Here is a 20,376-nt window from a genome sequence, read left to right on the forward strand (position 1 = left end):
TCAATCCTGAAATGCAGAAACACACCATAATTTATCTCATTACAATAAATACAAAACAGAAAAACATGAACATAATCACTATAAAAAATATTTTTTTTTTTTTTTGACAAAGTGTCAGTGAGGATCTTGTCCATCACATTTAAGTCTGGATAGCAGCTGTCATGAATTTTGCAAAGGTCATACACAGGCAAAAAATGACTGATGTAGCAAATATTTTAGGCCATTTTTAGCACTGGATATTCAGACAAAAACACTGTTTATTTAAGTTTTTACCTGACAAGCACAGGGAAAACAAAAATACTATATCTGCACTTTGAAAAGTGCTTAAAGCTGCACATTATTTAAATTTTTAAATCGTCTTTGTCCTTATGTTTTCTTGATGGTTCTGTCCAATCAAGTATGCAAGGATAATGTACTGTGTTAACTCCATATACATTATTACACTACAGCTGCAGAGAATATTTCACTATTAAAAGTCAGTATATTAGATCATTTTAAACATACTTTTCATAACACTGTTTGCACAATCAATGCAAAACCCACGAAAGATGTGGTTTTGTATCACATCTAATTTAACTAAGGGCTCTAATAATGTAATTACTACCATATACCACATCTCATATCCAAACAACATTCATCACATATAAAAACTAATACTGTACATACTTGTACTTGATTTTGACTGAGGCGTGAACAAAACCTCAGAAATGCCAAGAATTGTGGTGTGTTGTCTGTTTTGTAGTTTTTATGGAAAGGTCTGTTGTTTATTTTGTGATTAGGTTCACACACCACATTAAAAAGAAACTGTGATACAAGATTTCTACTGGTTCTTGCTTTTGTGTATGTAGACCAGCCGATTGTTGTTGCTGCTTTTGTTCTTTTTGAGAGTATGTAAAATTCTGCTGGCTAGTCAGCGCTGGTAGCTTGATGTGTCTTCATATAAATTCAGACTCTGTATGATAACACCATTGAATGATACGCCTTGAGTGTTACTGTAAGAGAAATAAAGCGATATTTTATTAAGTTCTACAGTGTTGTTCTGGTATTGTTTGTCTAACACTGTTACAGCTATAGCATCTGTCCATTAAAGGAATATTTCACCCAAAAATGAACATTTGCTGAAAATCCTCAGGCCATCAAATAAACATATAATATTGATTTTTTTCATCAGCTTCTTGAACTCAAACAATTTGGCGTAACATGTATTTTAGCCAGTTGAAATGGTAAAAATGTCTTAAGGATGGATTTATTGCAAGCGCACAGCTTTTCATGAGACCGTAATTGATGGACTGGAGTCATATGAATTACTTGTGGATTATGGTGATGTTTTTATCAGGTGTTTGGACTTTGACACCCATTCACTGCAGAGGATCTACTGGTGACACTAAATTTCTGTTACGATGAAGAAACACACACATCTACATCTTGGGTGGACTGAGGGTCCAAAGTAATTTTTTTGAGGTGAACTATTCCTTTAAGAAAAGTGCAATAAAACTTGAACAGCATAAATCTGTACAGATTTTGGACATGTTAGAAAAATCAGGCTTTTATTTCCAAATGCTCTAAAAACAGCCACTCTTTATATTGCATAATACCAATGTGGATACTGTACACATCAAGATGATAGGACAAACAGGAGGAGGGAGGTTAAGAGCTACCAAAATCATTCACCAAATCAGACATACAAAAAAATAAATAGAAGAAAAAAAGGACAAGCTGCGTTCATGCGATTCACATATCTATAAAAGCTCAGATTAGTTAACACAGCATTTATTCAAAAATGTTTCAGTACATGCAGCAGATCTAGGCAACACTAAAGCAATACAATACAAAAAAGAGAGGAAAACGGAGGAAAAACCCAAACAGCACAAAATGTGCACCATTCAAAAACCAGCACTACAAGTAAAACTAATTCCACTGATACTGAGCACTTGACTTGGCTAAGATTTCTTTTAAGAGGCATTATTTCTTAAATGAATAAAAGGCTTTGAACTTCATTGATACTAAAATACTACAAAACCTTTAAATCTCTTTTAAAAATGAAAATGGAAAGACGATCTTGATCCAGAAGTATGAGGTGACCTCAGTTCACTTAAATAGTGGCAGTTACATCATCACTCTTAATTTACTTGTGTGGTAAAATCTGTGCTAACCCAACATAAAGGGTAAAATCAGTGCAAGGCTTTGCTTTACAATTAAGTGCCTGTTATTTACCTGTTTAAGAGTCTGTGAGATCCTCCAACTGCCTAAAGCTATTGCAAAGAGTGAGAAATCAGTACTCCTGTGATCAGGGAATGACAGTTCACACAGATGACTGGTGTACTCCGTTTCGCCAAATTAGTCGAACTATGCAACCGCACACGAGAAGAAACGAATCCAATAAATTAACGATTAAAAAAAGAATATAAAAAATAGCTTAATATTAAGGCTGAGCTGTGTGGGGGAACTAAAACACCAAATGGTTCCTCCTCTTTAACCATAAAAGATGAACATTGTGTGAGAAGACTTAACCCAGAGAAGGCAACAAAGGGAAGAAGTTCTGTCGGATGGGAGCTTTAAAGTGCAAAATCCTATCAAATCTTTCATGAAAAACAAAACAACTAAAAACCCATGTTTCGAGCCCTGTATATGAGGTTCTTTATGGTGAGGGATTCTTGTTGTGTCATGACTGCTGCTTGTTTGCCTCCTCCTCGTAAGCATTTCCGGTGCCGTTCTGGACATAGGATGAGCCTGAACCCAGTCCATACAAGTGACCACAATACTTTGCATCATCAATGTGATCCTCAAAAAACATCTGCAACGACAACGATGCTACAGTCAGTACAAATGCTGCATTTAGTGCCAAATTTAAAAGGTTTTCATGATATTGAATAAGCATAGCACTTTGATGATTTTTTTCATCTCAAGGCACACCTCTCTCATCTTGAAAAAAGCCATTCCTGTGAGGAGTGAGTCAGAGCCTGCCTGATGCTGAGGTCCAATTCTCTCCAGCTCAAGCTGCTCTGCTACCTCCTGCAGACCACCCTGCACATCACATGACAGAAATCAGGCACAGATTCCTTCTATTCACACAGACTGCTACAAATTAGAGTAACCACTGATATACTTCACAGCAAATGCTGCAGTGATGACAGCAAAAAAAAAAAAAAAATCAATAAAATACAAAATGATCAGAACAAAAAAAAAAAATAAAATAACAACAAAAAACATAAAATATGATTTATCAATTTAAACATAAACAAAAACCAAAACACGCAAAATCTAAAACACAATACAAGAATTTAAGTCAGTAATTACTATATGCATCTTGGACACTAAAAATTACACCTTGTACTATTATAATTATTATAAGGATACATACCAGTCATTATAAGGATACGTATCAGTCAGTGCTGTTAGCTTTTAACTAAAACTATAAAAAATAAATTAATAAAAAAATAATAGATTAATAATTTTATTATAACGATTATTTAATTAATTATTAATTAAATTATCATAATTAATATTGATTCAAATTAATTTTCAGTAACTGAAAATAAAGCTCATTATATATATATATATAATATATATATATATATATAATATATATATATATATATATATAATATTATATATATATATAAACTAAAATGGAGGTAAAAAAATAATAATAAATAATATTTATACTAATAAAAATGAAAAAAGTGAATACATAAAAATGTAAACAGAAAATAAGATAATTTAAAATAATAATAAATGATTTTGCTCCTCAGCTCCTCATTTTTAATCTATTTAAACTAAAGCTAAATAGAAATATAAAAATTAATAAAATTGACAAAACTATTTTAAAATAGTTCAAAATAGTTTCAAAATTAATTTATTCATTATTGTAGTCTTTTTTGTTTTTGAGTACTTTTCTGTTGTTTAATGGACTCACAAAAAAAAAAAAAGACTCATTGCTACAAAATACTGATGAATAAGTCCACGAGTGTGTAAATACTTTGCAAAGCCTGTATTTCATATATTTAAATGCTAAGATACCTTCAAGTTCTTACAGCTCTTCATGAGGTATTTCACATCATAAATGATGGGAAAAAATAAACGAAGAATCTCGAAGAAGTCAACCTCTTCCTCTGGCAATTTCGAGTTAGACAAAATTTTAATCAAGTACCCAAAGTCATAGCCACTGTTTGGAAAAAAAAAGACAAAAATTAGCTTGAAAATAGATAGTATAATTAATTGAACCACAGTTTTAGACGTGTACTATAAGCAAGCACAAAAGAGAAACACATTTTTAAACACTACTGTACATTTTCTCAAGCTGTGAAGAATCTTCCACTTTTAATGGAGTTGTGGTTTGAATAACCACTGAAACACTGTGTTCATTTCACTATGTGAATATTACTGTAAGATTACCTATGGAATGAGAGCCACTTGACCCCCTCACAAAGCACCACACCTGAGGTCATAAGCAGCTCAGCAAAGTACAGTGTCTCAATACCCTCCTCCTCATGCTTCTTAAACTGGATACCTGACGAAGTGAGCAACTCAATGGAATCCTGTGCATACATGTCTTCCCTGCAAAAGACAGTACCGTTGGTGTAATGTCCAGCTTTCATAAAGAATCACACTGATGGCTATGGATACACCTGAAGACAAGAAAAGTCATCTTGTCATATGTCTTCAACATGGAGTTATGTACATAAAAGTGAGATCATGGATTGATGCATTGTTGTTGAAAACATGTGCCATACCTCTTAAACTACAAAAGTGCAATGCTTACGTGAGGTTAAATTTGAAGTTGAACTGCCATGTTGACGTCCCTGGAGGGTATTCACCCTGTTCGTTCATAAATGTAAGGCCAAGCTGGATGATCTTTAATAGGTCAACATTACACCGCAGCAGCTGGTACTGGTAATCAGCATTGCTTCTAAATTCACCGATTGGCCTTGCAACTACACCTGGAAACTCTGTGTCCTACAAATGCAACAAAATGCATCATAGTTGTTATGGATATTTGTATATTTATCAGTATAAAAATGGTTTTGTTCATACAGGCAGGAGATATCTGATTTTTTTTTATTTAGCTTTAATCTATTTTTACTCCAGTAATCATTTTCATAATTTTAGTACTTCAACCTAACCTTATTTCAGTTAGCTGCATTTTTTCTTTTTTTTTTTTGTTCAAGTCTTTTAAGTTTACGTTTTACAAAAAAAAAAAAAAAAAAAAAAAAAAAAAAACGAAGAATTTCAATTTCAATTATCAAAAATCAATTCTCAATAGCTTTAATTTTAATTACCAGTAACAACACTGGAACAGTCAGGCTGGATTTCAAATTAGTTTTATTTTAAATTATTATTCAGGATGCAATGTGACTAATGTCATTCACAAATAGTAGTGTCTACAGCTGTCAAAATACACTCATTTTGCTCACATTATCCACTGTGTATTAAATATGCACAACGAACAGTAAATTAGTTACTTGATATGATTTGCTGTAATGCATTTGACCTATTTTTTGTTGTCTGATGCACCGCCTCAGTGAAATTCACCCATTTTTCCTGTCCTCTCTTAACAACATAGACAGAAGCTCATTTATGTCCCTCGCCAACAGGCTGACACTTAAATCATTACTATGGCAACTGACACAGACCTACCGGATATTAACACTGCACTGTCTGAACATATGGATCTGATTTCATAGCGTAGAAAATGACAGTCAGTTCGAGATCACATTTGAGAAATGAAACTGAACTGATTTGAATAAAGCATTCGGAGTTTGAAACTCACCATTGCAATATAGTTGAATTTTCGGGTCACCTGTCGGATCCTCTTCATCTCCTCATCCAGGTTGCTGGCCCAAACCTCACATATTCTTTGACTATGATCCACAGTGGCTGCGGGCATAGTTCCAGGTTCACGGCATCAAAACCAAAAAAAAAAAAAAAAAAAAAACACCCTCCCAGGGGATATACAAAAAAAAACACCAACATCACAATCAGAAAGCTGCTGAACCAAACCAAAAAACTCAGAGTAAATGGAGCTGCTGATTTAAATCAAATTACTTCATTGTCACTAAACCATAATCAAATAAAAAAGGAAACTAAGACCATTTAAAAATGTGCAAAAACCTTACTTCTAATTGCAGAGTAAATGGAAGTAAATGTATTGAATGCCTATATATATAAATTATAATTATATACTCTAACATTACCATACGAACTCTCCTGTTAAACAATTACCAAAACATTAACATAATACATCTACTTCCATTTACTCTAACATTACCATACGAACTCTCCTGTTAAAGCATGACCAAACTGTTTATTTTTGCACCAAATTGTATTCTCTAAAATGGTCAAAAAGAACAGGTCCACATATATTTTCAAATATGCATTTATCAATGGTTTGTGGATAATTCTTCTTTCATGGCCTGGCTGACTGACTTTGGTAAATCATTAATCGTTTGTTTACTGACTTCAAACTAGATATTAGGTTAGTTCATCCTTATCACCCCAGACAGCATCATGAGGACTGTAAACAGAAGAGAGAGATTGCGATACTTCATATTTTTCCACTTTAATCTTAGTAAACATCACTACTCATCTACTATTCTTGCTTCATGACAGCATTCAAAGGACAATGATTCAGACCTACTCCTATAATGCAAAAAAAAAAAAACTGTTGTACTGTGACTAAACATTACAACAAATGCAAGATGAGACAAGACGTTCGCAGGCTAAATGAAGCAGCATTCAGTGTGCCAAAAAAAATAAAATAGGTGGGAAGATTGGCCGTGTGCCAAAAATGCTTGTAAACATACATGTCCATTACAGTGCCTTTCTAACCTTTTATAAGTTGTTTTATATGTCCATAGGCTATTAAGTGTCCGAATCATTTCTTGTAGGTTGACATGTTAGCAGCACTAGCTAGCACAACATCTGCTAAACAACTTTAAAACAAAAAACCGCATACGTCCCGAAATCATGCCTGCAGTCAGCTTTTGGAGGTTTTTGTAAACAGTCCCTCTTGTAAGATGTGAATGAGGCTGTTTGTTGTCGACATGAGTGTTTATTTGTGTATGTGGCTAGAGTGTTAGCTATTAGCCTAGCCACAAAAGTTTGTCCTGTTATTATGCTCAAAGTTCACTTTTTCTGTCAGGACTTACCTTTCCTCAAACAAGGCAGCTACACTTAAAGCATATACTGCTTCTGTAATACAAAATCACCTTGTTTAGAAAGGACTGGGACCTTGCTCTTTACTTTTATATAGTTTTATTGGGCTAACACCGATATCAACAACCAGCTGCCACCTCTGAACCACACCACAGCGCTCCAGCGTGACGTCACGAGACGACGACACGTGACCTTTGAACTCCTTGTGGGATTTTACGTTCATAAATATGACTTTTCAAACGTATACCTGTTTTAATTTCAAGGTGACGTTTATATGTATTCTTTAAAGAACTCGAAACATTTGATTGCTTGTAAGACCCTTTTATGGTGTTACATTATAATGCAGTTTAGAACATTTCAAAATTCCATATATTGTAACCACTGATCTATATATGACTATATAGATTCTCTATTATAGATCAGTGATTGTAACCCTCTTAGAATGTTTTGTTCGTCTCTTTGCCTGTACAACTTGTGTTCTTTGTTACAATATAAAAGGTATATATATTTTGGGATAAACAATAATGTAATTTAATGTAATATTCACATAGCTGTGATTACATTGCCCCAACACCCTCAAAACAATTACAAATAAATAAATAAAAAATAAATAAATAAAATACAAATTGAATAAATAAATCACAACCACCTGGTGATTTGATAAAACTAGATCAGTCAAATTAAAGAAATGTTTGTTTCTTGTAATGTTGCCTTTATTTTAAAGCATATCAACATTACACACCTTTAAGACATGATAATAGGTGAGCAAACCTTCAATATGGATCTAAACTGACCTAAATCTGAGAATCGCCTCCATTACTCCTTCAAAATCATTTAACAGAACATTAATTTCTTAAATATATATGAGTATTTTATTAGTATTATATTCCTTTTGCTGCATTAAAAGTAAATTATTGTATTTGGTCTGGTTTCTTTTGGTTCCGTGCATGTGCCAGGCTCAGTTTAAAGTGCACAACTTATACAATATGCACCAAAACGACAGTTTTAGAAGTTGTACACTATCCAAACTATCCAAGCATTGACCAAATCTGCTAAGTAAACGTTACTTCTTAAGCACACCCGAAGAAATGTAAACATCATTAATTTCACAACAAACTGAATTTTCATGTATTCATTGTGCATAAAGTGCAAAAAAATTAAGATCAGATCATTTATTGCACACAAGTATTTAATGCTTGAAAGAATTCATGCTAATGAGAAATTATAAATATATACTAGAATAAAACATAACTCTTTATATAGTACACCTGTATTACACATTCAGACAGAAAGACATGCTTCTGTAATGCCAGACATATGAGACACATGTCCACATTGTCCAATATCTTTGCATAATTTGAAATACCCTCACTCATATCTTGCTCACATACAGTAGATGCTACAGCTTTTTCTTTTTGCAAACGGTTGTATTTGTTCACGCTCTGTTGGGGCCAGTCTCATCTGAGTCAGGATCCTTCACGCTCTCCTCACTTGGCAGGGACTCTTCACCAGAAGAATGGGAGCTGAAATCTGCCACTCCTGACTCCTGGTCACTATTGTCAGCATCAGAGCTTTTTGTTTTGTCTCCATACAGGCAAACCTCTGCGCTTTCTCTCTCTCCTTGTTGTAAGGTGAAAACATTGGGAGCACCACCTATAAAGCCACTGATGTAGTCCTGAGGAGTATTGGCCAGGCTTGTATCTAAAGGTAACGACCAAAGGGCCTGCTTGCTGTCCAATACACCCTTTTGCATGTAAAGGGTTTTTGCACGCTCCTTATCCAGAACAGCCATTTTCTGCAAGAAAATACTTGATCACTGAAGGTAAAAAGGCAGACTTTGTGTAGATGAAAATTCTGCATTTGTAGAACACGCATATTTAAAGGAACAGTTCATCAAAAAATGAAAAGTTTCGGAAAAGTTATACAATCTTCGAGTTTGTTTCTTCATCTATACAGATTTGGAGAAATTCAGCTTTACCCCTCTGTAGCGAATAAGTGGTGTCAGAATGAGACTGTGGATTATTTCTCATTCTGACGGCACCCATTCACTGCAGACGGTCCACTGGTGAGCAAGTGATGTAAATTTCGCCAAATCTGTTTTCATGAAAACAAAACAAAACAAAAAAACAAAAACAGACTCATCTACTTCTTGGATGGCCTGAGGGTGAGTACATTTTTATTTTTGGGTGAACTATTACTTTAAGTAAACATGATGATCCAATTTAAAAGAGATTCAAATCAAATTATAAAACCAATGAAAATACGAATATTTTTAGGCATATATCTGGTGTTCTACCTGCTCATAGAGAGCCAGAGCTTCCTCAAGTTGTTGTGTTTCCTCTTTTACAGTCATCAGACAATCTAGCTCAGACTGACGTGGGTGCAACTCACGATCAAAACGATTATACAACCTTCTCCAGTATCTAAACACGGAAAAGACAAACAATTTTTGCAGTTAAACAAACATAAATACCATATATCAGTTAGTCTGTAATAGCTGTGATGACTTAAAGATAGGTGGATACTTAGGACTAAAGAGACAAATTATGAAAAAAAAACAAAATAAAACTATCAGACAAACTTAAAACAAGAAGAAAAAAACTATTTAACATGTTCTGACATACTTAAAACAGTAGGGGGCAGTTCTGGGCCTAAGAAGTCCCTGATTTTGGCTCTGATCAGGTTTGAACAGAGGGTTCATGAAATCCAGCTTGTTCTCCCATAAATGAGGCCATATGGAATGAGTTTTCTCTTTGATGCTACAGAAAAAACAAACAAAAAAAAACAAACACATGCAATAAAACATGTTCAGTACATGCAGAGAATACTGACATCTGCAGTACCATAAATTTTAACAGCAAATTAAGTTTTGTCATTCATATCATCAAATAAACAGGACAATTACCACAGGTCTTTTCTCTCCTTCTGGCTGTTACAAATGAAGTTGCCATAGTGACAGGAGTAGATGTGGTTGTGGATGCTGATTAGAAACTTCTCATTGTACTCAAAATAACAGGGAAACTGTTCCATAAGCTGCCATATACATTCCAGGAACTGGTCTATGACAGGTGACACTTCCTTTGCCTCTCCAATAAGATGACCACATCTGAAATGCCATAAAGTAAATTACATTTAGAATGAGCACTTTTGAGCTAATACATCAGAAAACCTCTGTAAATCACATGATGGAGGCCAACCTGTGTGAAAACCTATGTCCAAAAGAAACCCAGTCTTTCTCAATCAGCACCTGCACATAAAATAAAACAGGATTTTACTTTAAATACCATTCATATTTAAGATAGGTTTTTAAAAGAAATTAATACTTTTACTCGGCAAGGATGAATTAAATAGCTCAAAAGTGTCAGTAAAGACATTCATAATCAAATAAATACTGTTCTTTTGAACTTTCTATTTACAAAAGATTAAAAAAACAAATCAACATAAAATGCTAATCAGCATTTTGGAATGGGTTCTGAAGGAAAATGTGACATTGAAGAATGGACCAAACAGTACTTGTGACCTGTTTAAAGGTAAAATGTCAATTTCTGATGTTAAGATACTCCATATTAGGGCTGTGCGATATGGACAAAAAAAACCTATCACGATTTTTTGATCAATTACCTATCAAATCAATTTTGCGATTTTTTTTAATCACGATTTTGACACACACAGAGATGCTTTACCATTCAGTATAAAAACAATTCCAAAAAAAAAAAAAAAAAAAAGAATACAATGAGAGCTTTACCAAAAAGTTGTAACATGCCTCTAAAGACAGACATAAGTCAAAATAATCACCAAGTAAAGATGTCAAACAAAATGTCAAGACATATGGTAAAAAAATAAAATAAAATAAAACCCGTGTCCAGGGCTTTTTTTTTTTGCCATGCATGGTTATAGAGCTCATTGTAGCGGTACCTCAGAAATATATTTACTGCCCAAGGTTCACACGTACTCCGCCTGCAGTGCGTTTACAGTATTCGGTTCAGAACCCGGATCACAAAGCAGCGAGAGCGAGTTATTGTAACGCGAAAGCACATTAAAATAATGCGCGAGCGCGAATCTCTCCGCTCGCACGCAGATTTCCTTTGCTGTCACAAAACCAGACACTCGTGCTCAGATACACGCTGCTCTCGTCCAGAGAGAATGCGCGCACTTGAAACATGTCTCCTCTCACTCACTCACAACTCTCTCTATGCTCATGCGCTAGATATTCATTCTTTTCACACCTCTCAAATTCTAACCTTGTGTGAACGTTCTGATCCATTAACATGGGCTCGGAAAAAACCCGCATCACAGACAGCGTGTGAACCTGGAGTTAGGCATATGCCCAGTCTGTTCTGTTCTCGCGCTCCACTTAGGTGCGCTGCATTCTGTTTGGATCGGATAGCATACTGCGGGAGCTCGGGACCACGGAAAATCATGCTATAAAGCGATTTAGAAATCGCACACGCTCAAATCGTGATTTTATTACGATTTCGATTAATCGCACAGCCCTACTCCATATCCCAGTTTAGAGACAACTATAAGCAAGTAATTTGTACACTCATTTCCTCAAAAAGTGCAAACACTGGCACTATCACAACATTGATCTATTTGTTTGAGCATCCTGATCATCTTGTTTAGTTGATCAATAAAAGGCAGGAACTGCTGGTAAAACCTGTTTGAATACAAGTAATAATTTTATTATATCTGTTTAGTACTGTGTGCACATTAAATTACACACTTCATCTTTGTAAATGGGTCACAAAATCATTCTATGCTTCTGCACATACTGTACCTTCTGCTACCAGACTATCAGGAAATGAGACTGTATTCCCAGACAGAACTAATCTGTGCTAGAAAGTATTCTTCCTTTTATGTTGACCCCATATGAGGGTAAATTTCAAAGAAGTAAGATATGATTTTCCAAACTGAGCCCGGCTATTGAATGAAACCTCTCCAGCAGAGATCTAGCCTCCCTCCAGCAGAGAACCAGCCAGAGTGGATCCGTACAATTAAATGAGTAAGACCCACACTGGCAACCTGTCAGTACACTGTGAACTCTGTGACTTTTGGAGTAAAGTTTACAAGCTGTACTGTAGCATGCTCTCATTTACCATCAGTCCCTTGAGGGTCCTGTAGTAAGGATCCAGAAGCACACTGGCCACAGAGCACACCTGAGCCGTCCTATCCCAGCCATCAGAACAATGAACCAAGACGCTGACCCCTTCCTCTGCCACGGCCTGTGTACGTGAGAACATGAAATCAGTACCAGAGTGATCGTGCGTGGGCCAAAGAACTCTCAAAGAGATCTTTTACCTTAGATATGAAGAGTCCCGCCTCCATGATCGATTTGATGTGTCTCAACCAGTCTGAGTTTTCAAGCCCCATGAGAAATTCTCCCATGGAGGGAGAACGCAGTGCCGAAACTAAAAAACAACAGACATTTTGAGAAGATCCAGATAAATTCATTGCTAAAGTAAAGTTTATATATAATATGATGAAAACCAGGAGCTTTATTGAGAATTTACAATAGGGAACTGATGTGAGGAATATTTTTGGATATCCGTAGTTTAGAGACCTCTTCTTTAAAGTGCTCAATATTTACTTTGGCTTCGCTAAGAAAGCTGGTGACTCATATGTAGCGTCCTCTGTGAGTGTCCTCTTTATTTATGTTACTTAAAATATGCATAACTGATAAATTGGCTTGATGACAGTTCTGTCTTATGGCTCATTAGTTAGCTTGACCACCAAAAGAATTTGTATTTCTAAAAGTGGCATTGATTCTTTTTCTCCAAACCAACATAAACATTTCTTGTGAGCACTGAAAGGTTTGATATGCCAACAGTTCAAATGTGATAAGAGTATTTAAGGCCTGGTGACGGCCCATGAGAACGCTCCAGATGAGGGCTCAAGCCAATATACTGACAAACCCGGTCACTCTTGGTGGCAGAGACCAAACTAACTTTACAGTATTTCAAGGAAACTGCCATTCTAGGAACAATCAAGCATGTTGTAATGAGATCTCAAATAGCCACAGAGTCTCTGCTGGAAGGGTAATCTCTGATTATTCAACAAGATGACTCCCTAGTGTTTTCGTGAGTCAGAATACTATCACACCCAGTACCACTATTATTTCTTCAACACTGGAAGATTTCATTCTCACGCCCTCCTTTTCTCAATCAGGGCAAAAGGGTCTCCAATCGTTAAGTCAACAAAACAAAAATAGGCGAGGAATAAAAGCCAGATGGATTCAAAGCACCCCTACGACACAATCTGCTTTGCCAAGAAACTCTCCTGTGGTACAATCAATGGTTCACTGCAGAACATATTTATAATAGACAATAAAATGCTAATTGTTCTAAAGTCTTGGTTTTTTAAATGCACTATGGGAAGATCTCCTAAAAAAACTGAAGGGAAGCTGCTAATGGTTAAAGCTGGTCTACACTCTCCAAAACAGTTTTGGCATTGCATGAAGATCCTTTAACACCCACCTTTCCAAAAGGGTCTTTCTAGTGGAAAAAGGTTTCTTTTAAGAACTCTTAATGGAACCACAGCAACCCCCCCTCCCCCTTTTAAAACCTTAACAGAAGGATCTACTACAGTGGTTTATAATGTGAAATTCATTTTCTCACTTAATAAGATGGAGACAATACCCTCTATGAGTTTCTGTTGACTGTTCCTCATCACATGGATGTTTTCAATGCCAATGAACTGGAACTTAATGTTGCAGTAGTTGTCCTCATTTTCATAGCCTTTGCCCGCAGCTCGGTTCGCCATTGCATTTAGCTGGAAATAAATGAGAGTCTTACATAAAGTGTCTTTCATGTGTAATTCTGCTATCTGGTCCACTGATATTATTAAGTGGACTGACCTTGGGTCTTGTGTCCACAACATACATGAATCTGCTGCCAGGATTAGACTTCATGATGGCCTGCAGCATTTGCTCGTCCTCCAGGCAGCGAGCACTAAAGCCAGAGAGAGGCTGACTGCTGCGACATATTGTGGCCTAAAAAAAAAGACATCATATGAGTAGGTATTAGCATATGTTGGCATCCTGTGGTGTCAGGTTTTGTTTTTTCTTTTTTTGAATGGACACCAGTAATGGTCCTTGTTCATTAGGTAACCTAGACAAGGTAAGGCACGACAAGTAAGTGTCAGACAAAATAGTTTAGTGGTAAAGTGTTTCTTTAGTGTGAAAGTGGTGCAAAATGAATATATAAATATATCCATGAAAGTATATTTCTGTTGGATTATTAATACGTAAAAAAAACAAAAAACATTTTTCCAATTATCTAGTAAAATTGTGCATCGTACAGTCTCAAAGTAATTCCCAGCCTGGCATGCTAAATAAATTCAGCTCTTTGAACAAATGGGAAAGAGAAAAGCATTAAAAAAATTAAATAAACAAGAAAACATTTTAATTTAATTATTAAAATGTATAAAATATATTTCTTTATTTAAATCACTGCAAAAAAAATTAAATGATATTTTAATTCTTTTCACTAAAATGCATTCATACAGTCTCAGAGTAATTCCCAGTCTGATCCTGTCATGCTCAATTAATAAATTAAACTTAAACAGAAGATCACACTGTCCTCTCTGTGGAATGGACATTTCATGAGAATTTGACCCTGGCCTCATAAAACTCTAAAGGCTGAGCTTGCAATATTACTTTTTTAGACACTGTTCTAATCATATTTTGGGGTTAACGAACCATGAATGGAGGAGATATTAAACTATAACTGACCCCTTTGGGCCTCACCAGCATGATCCTTATGTGGAAATCACACACAAGTTTCTCCATGTGGTTTGAATTCATGTGTCCAAAAGAAAACACAAAGACTCCAAGGGGAATATTTGACCTCAATGAAATGAAATGTCTTTTAACAGAATGCCGAACCCAAGAGGGTGCAGAAGGAGCTTGACCTTGCTTTTAAAATATCCATTATTGAACGCATATGATGCATGACACATTTAGTATCTTGTCATGGTAAATGTCCTACAACTTAATGTTGAACTGACTGTAAGTTTGCTCTGTGAAAAGCTAGAGTAGTCTGCACTTTTTCTGTAATCAAGCTGGAGTTTAATGCAAAATCAAGCTGCATCACATTTATGGTTCATCAGAAATAAGGTATTTTTATATATAAGAACACTGTGTTCTTGAACCTTGGACTCCTCAATCCAATGACAAAATATTTGGCAGGCAAAGACATATAAAGGACAGGACAAAATTCTCCACAGCCTCATTAAAAGAGGCAGATGAATACTAAGACTGCAGAAAGAATGTTCCAGATGTGCAGACAGACTCACATGGTTTTCCTTGCAGTAGTATGACAACGTGGGAAATCGACCTCTGCTACGAAACTTCGAGCTCCCTACGATAACAGGAAGGGTGACGGATTTAGGAACAAACAAGTCAGCTGGGTAAGTATCACACACCTGTGTTACAAGGAGAAAAGTTGTGCATAAAAACAAGCACTTACATAGTATACTGATTGTGTTTACATAGTGATGGTTGGTGGAATACGAACTCTGTACTCTCGGTTGATTGCGGTGACATGCCATAGCTTATTTGGAAGTCCCATTCGACTGTACTCAGCCTTCAGATCTAAAAAGTCCCATGAATGCTCCCTTTCAGCTTTGCCAACATTGGGATTAAAGGAAAAACAATACAACTCCTCATATTTTTCTGCAAGACAGAAAACAAAATCATGACAGCAATGTCCTGGCACACAGAAATAATTTCTACTTAAATGCACAAATGCTGCAATGATATTGTAATCACAGTATATACCTAAAACAATGACAAAATGCATGCTAGATGACCCACCTGGCCTGGAGAGACGTGAGAGTGAAATGTAAACATCGTGACAGTCGCTCTCTTGAGGAAAGATAAACTGTATGACCTGAAAGTTCTTGCAGTGGATTAATAAAGGGTATCCACTCTGAGATGCTTTATGCTTTACAACATCACACACCAAACTGTGAAGAACCTTTGAAAAACAAACAAAAAGTGTCAGCTATTGTACTTATAAAAAAGAAAATTAATGAATTAATACATATTTAGAGCACAGAAATATCGCACAATGACATACTGAAAACATCACTTACCCACAGCTCATTTCTGTCCTCAGATCCTTTACCTACAAAGATAGTGTGTGTGGCTGTCAGGTAGAGCGTGCCCACTTGAGTTCTTCTAGAAGAACTTCTGTCCACTAACCAGACATTTTCAACCTGTAAAATATAACCAAGGTAATTAGACAACATTTGTATTAGTGATGCACTAATGCACCATCACACAAACATATTAGTGGCCCTGAAATGATACTGCATGTTTTAATTATCAAATAGCAAAACCTAAAATTGAATATGGCTTTTGAGTCATTTTCTTTAAATTATAACTAATGTAAACTATAACACATGTAGGCCCTTGTATTTTTATCCTTGCACATTGGTTTCACTGACTGTTGAATCCTATGAATGAATCCATTTACAAGTAATAAAACTTCAAGTTACTAATGTTGAGGATGTGGGAGGAATGCAAGGAGATGTGAGGTACATGTCATGAAAAAGGGATACAAACAATCATTGTATGGATGCTGCACACCTACCTTCAGCACAATCACTTACCACAACACCTACCAACAAACCCACATCACGTTAAACATATCAAATAATACAAATACTCATTCTCAACCAGAACTATTTAAATTTAAACAAAACAAAAACAAAAATATCTTAAAAACCGCTAAACCTCCTTTAAACCAAGGATGATACGGTTACATATGGCTCCTCCCGTCATCTGTAGTGATTCACCGTAAGGTCTCTGTGCAGCGCTGACCGCTGCCGGGTCCTAAAGCCGAAGAGTTTCGTGGTGTGAGCTAATTAGATGGAAGCAAATTGTCTTTACGCCAATAGTATAATGGTATTCGTGTGAATATATAGCGTATGTATGCCTTTTTCTTAATCTAATTAAATTATGTTTTACTCCAGTGAATATTTAGGTGATGTTTGAAGTCCTGGATAGAAAAAAAAGCATTTCCATTGCTGTTGCCCAAAAGAAAGACACACTGACTAAGGGTAAAAGCAATCTAGCTGCACAAAAGATTTAAGTCTTCGGAAACATCATGTTAGAACTGTTATTACAGACGTTATTGTCATATGGGATTAACATGGAGGAAACTTTTTTTTTTTTTTTTTTTTTACAACACTTAAATAAACAGGAAGTTGATTTTAGATACATTTTAGATACAAATTGTCAGTTACTTTGTCTGTTTTTGCCAATGAAAATAGTTCTAAAGCCACAAGTAACTGAACCACAACTCCCAACAATATTTGTTTCTTCTTTTTTTCTTTCTTTCTTTTCTTTTTTGGTTGCTAAATGAATAAGGGTTTTTAAAACAAATGACTTATTCACTGTTGTATCAATTAGATTTAAAAATACCTATGTAGGCTATATGCACATGTAATGTTGTGTGTTCACATATATATTTGTATATGTATATAATTTATTTATTTTTTTTCTGAAAAGCTCCTAGATATTTTTAAGGATTACATTTAGATATGTCATCAAGGCCAAAACAACAATTATACTTTAGCTCTGGTGACATTATCATGGTGCTTTCTCTCTCTTTATTATTGTTATTATTATTATTTATTCATTTTTTTTTTTTTTTTTTTTTTTTTTGTGGTGGCTGGAACCTGTGCAAATGTTGACATATTGTTTGAAATGCATAATGCACATGCAATCAAATATGTGAATCAGATTGCCTTAAGAATTAAGTTTAGTTTTACAGAACTTTTAGAATCTGAAATTGGATTGGATTTATTTGGATTGAAGAAAATTAGTGGATGTAATGAAATATCATGCCTAAGTGACATTTTGGCTTCACTTTTCTACAGTGGAAGGAAGTAGAAATGCGTCATCCATCTTTTTATACAGTCTATGGTCACTACTTACTAGCGTAATGATGTAACTTGCAAAAAGTCACTGACAAATCCCCACAGCTCAAGCACAGTGATACCAAAGTATTACTGGACTGTTATATCAGCATGCACACTGTGGATTATGTGGATTACGTATTGTTGGGCCTGAAACCACTGAGCAAAGATTACATGACTGAATCATGACGCTTAACCAGGATCAAACATCATTATGACCTTGAACAGTTCATGACTTGTTAAAAAAAAATTCAATGGCAGTAAAATGATGGTTAATTGTATAAAATATCCAATTGACAATCATAATATATTGTGTTCTTGACCTGAAGATCTCTAATGAATCTTAGTGATATTTTTCCCCTAAATTGTTCACTTTTTTTACAGCACAGATTGAGTTAACAAATAACTATCTCTCATTCTTAAAACCTATGTCCCCCATCTCCCTACACAAAATACATATTGACACTTCCATCACTAAATATGACTCTAAAATATAATCAATGACCCTTATCATACAAATTAACCATTTCACATCCAGAGGGGAAAATTGCGTCAAAGCCAATTGACTATTTCACTTCCAATCACCATTGTAATTTAGTTCAGTACTATTTACACGGACTTCATATTGTTTGTCCATTTAAAAAAAATAAATTCAAATCATCTATAAAATCCATTTATAAAACCTATCATACCCCTAAAATATTACAAAAAAAAAAAATATTTATTACTACAGATATTTCAGATAACAAAAATAGTTAGTAGTAGATTTTATGGCCTACCATCTTTCTTAAAACCTGTTCAAGCTTGCAGAATTTGAGTAGGCCTACTATGTATTATAATGTATTTTGCCTGAAAACATATATGTATTCACCTGCGTCATTCCCCCTTCTTTAAACATACCTCTGATAACCACCCATGTCCCAGATTTTAGCAGTACTTACAATTTAATCAGTAATTATTGTCCATATTACCCTATAGTACACTTAATCATATTGTATATGTAATGGCAAGGAAAGACATGCAGGAGCAACCTATGGTTAAGTGTTTGGCCATAATGGTTAATAAAGCAGGATTGCAACCTCAGTAATGGGCCAGTTTCTGTAACTAAGGCTTGGTCCATCAGACTTCAGCCTTCGTAACATTTTTTTTCATTATATCATTAGTTGACATGCAAAAATCAACAAATGTATTCTGACTTCTGGCCTAGTAACCAAAAAATAAATAAAAAATAAAATAAAAAATTCCTTGGATACATGCTCCTTGGGGTAGTTTCCCACACTGTGCTGAAGAGGATTAGGCAAATTGAGCTCTTTTGTAATAAAACAAGCATTAAGTAGATCTTGCAATACACATAGGTGATCATTTCAGCCTTCACACTGGTATTCAATATAAATAAGATTATGGGCATTAACAAAGGTTCCTGGGTCAGTATGCCACTTCACTGCATGAGGTAATATTCATATCCCCTTCTATTGCACTTACTGCAATTCACTTACTTTTATGGTACCAGGTAATGCTTTCTTAGAAAAAAAATAAAGTTTTTGTCATCTTACCTTCACCAGATTCTCCTTAGGAAATGCAGGGATGTCATAGATGATCATTTTCCCATGCCGATGCTCAGTTTAACAGATTAAACTTTTCTAGATATTCAGGAGTCAGCACAGTATGATTCAAGTCTAGACTTGTAGTCTTCTGGTAATTGCTGTGAGTTTCAGTGGAGCACAGGATCATTATTGGTCTCATTCCTTCAATCAGACTGAACATTATAAAAATGGTCCCTTTTGTCATTTAATAGAGGATGGTTAACAGGTAACTAAACTCTAAGGATTCCACCATTGGAGCGTCATCAAAACAAAAGCAAGCACAAAGTGACGCTCATTGCATAAACTTTATTTGTTCTCATAGATAAAGAGGGAGAGAGGGCAGTTCATCTTCGTAACAGCACCATGTGTTTTGCAACAATGACACTGCATGAAACTAAAATTGATTGTACAGAGGTTTTCTGATTTGCATCCTTATATTCTTATCTGCAGCCATTAGCTTGGACTGTCCTCGTGTCTTCCCACTAATAATTGACTTGAACATTTCCTGGTGACAGCTCTGTTAAGTGGTGTGGAGTGTCACTATGACAAACAGTTTCAGCACTGCTGTATAGTGGTGTTGACATTAGAACCAATATTTTAACTGTGGTCATGTGGGTGACATTGGCAATCTAGTAAATCAGTGAGGTCGGCCTGTCCTGAGAGACAGAGCAAAACATATTTTAGAAAACCCCTCACTCATTTTGGGAAAAATTGG

The 20,376-nt window shown here is 35.3% G+C and overlaps 2 protein-coding genes across 3 annotated transcripts; both read right to left on the reverse strand.

Annotated features, from left to right (window-relative positions):
* Nucleotides 1-1,526: 1,526 nt before the first annotated feature.
* Nucleotides 1,527-5,945, reverse strand: cnot7 (CCR4-NOT transcription complex, subunit 7). 2 transcript variants are annotated; one of them, XM_042738532.1, is made up of 6 exons: nucleotides 5,771-5,945; nucleotides 4,763-4,956; nucleotides 4,396-4,557; nucleotides 4,021-4,165; nucleotides 2,914-3,024; nucleotides 1,527-2,794 (listed from the first exon to the last, which is right to left on the reverse strand). In XM_042738532.1, exons 1-6 carry the CDS (start codon nucleotides 5,885-5,887, stop codon nucleotides 2,663-2,665), a joined length of 861 nt encoding a protein of 286 aa, XP_042594466.1. In that variant the 5' UTR covers nucleotides 5,888-5,945; the 3' UTR covers nucleotides 1,527-2,662. The 2 variants fall into 2 exon arrangements, with proteins under 2 accessions (XP_042594466.1, XP_042594467.1); XM_042738533.1 differs by lacking the exon at nucleotides 5,771-5,945 and having other exon boundaries at nucleotides 4,396-4,628; nucleotides 4,763-4,904.
* Nucleotides 5,946-7,846: 1,901 nt separating this feature from the next.
* On the reverse strand, nucleotides 7,847-19,925 carry mtmr7a (myotubularin related protein 7a). Its single transcript, XM_042738534.1, has 14 exons — nucleotides 19,632-19,925; nucleotides 16,249-16,371; nucleotides 15,968-16,130; nucleotides 15,669-15,826; nucleotides 15,448-15,576; nucleotides 14,009-14,143; nucleotides 13,791-13,923; nucleotides 12,454-12,563; nucleotides 12,252-12,377; nucleotides 10,353-10,402; nucleotides 10,061-10,261; nucleotides 9,780-9,914; nucleotides 9,452-9,578; nucleotides 7,847-8,950 (listed from the first exon to the last, which is right to left on the reverse strand). The coding sequence occupies exons 1-14, from the start codon at nucleotides 19,677-19,679 to the stop codon at nucleotides 8,591-8,593; spliced, it is 1,998 nt and encodes a 665-aa protein (XP_042594468.1). The 5' UTR covers nucleotides 19,680-19,925; the 3' UTR covers nucleotides 7,847-8,590.
* Nucleotides 19,926-20,376: the final 451 nt, after the last annotated feature.

Source organism: Cyprinus carpio, chromosome B14 (genome assembly GCF_018340385.1).
Source record: "Cyprinus carpio isolate SPL01 chromosome B14, ASM1834038v1, whole genome shotgun sequence".
In the NCBI taxonomy this organism is placed as follows: domain Eukaryota; kingdom Metazoa; phylum Chordata; class Actinopteri; order Cypriniformes; family Cyprinidae; genus Cyprinus; species Cyprinus carpio.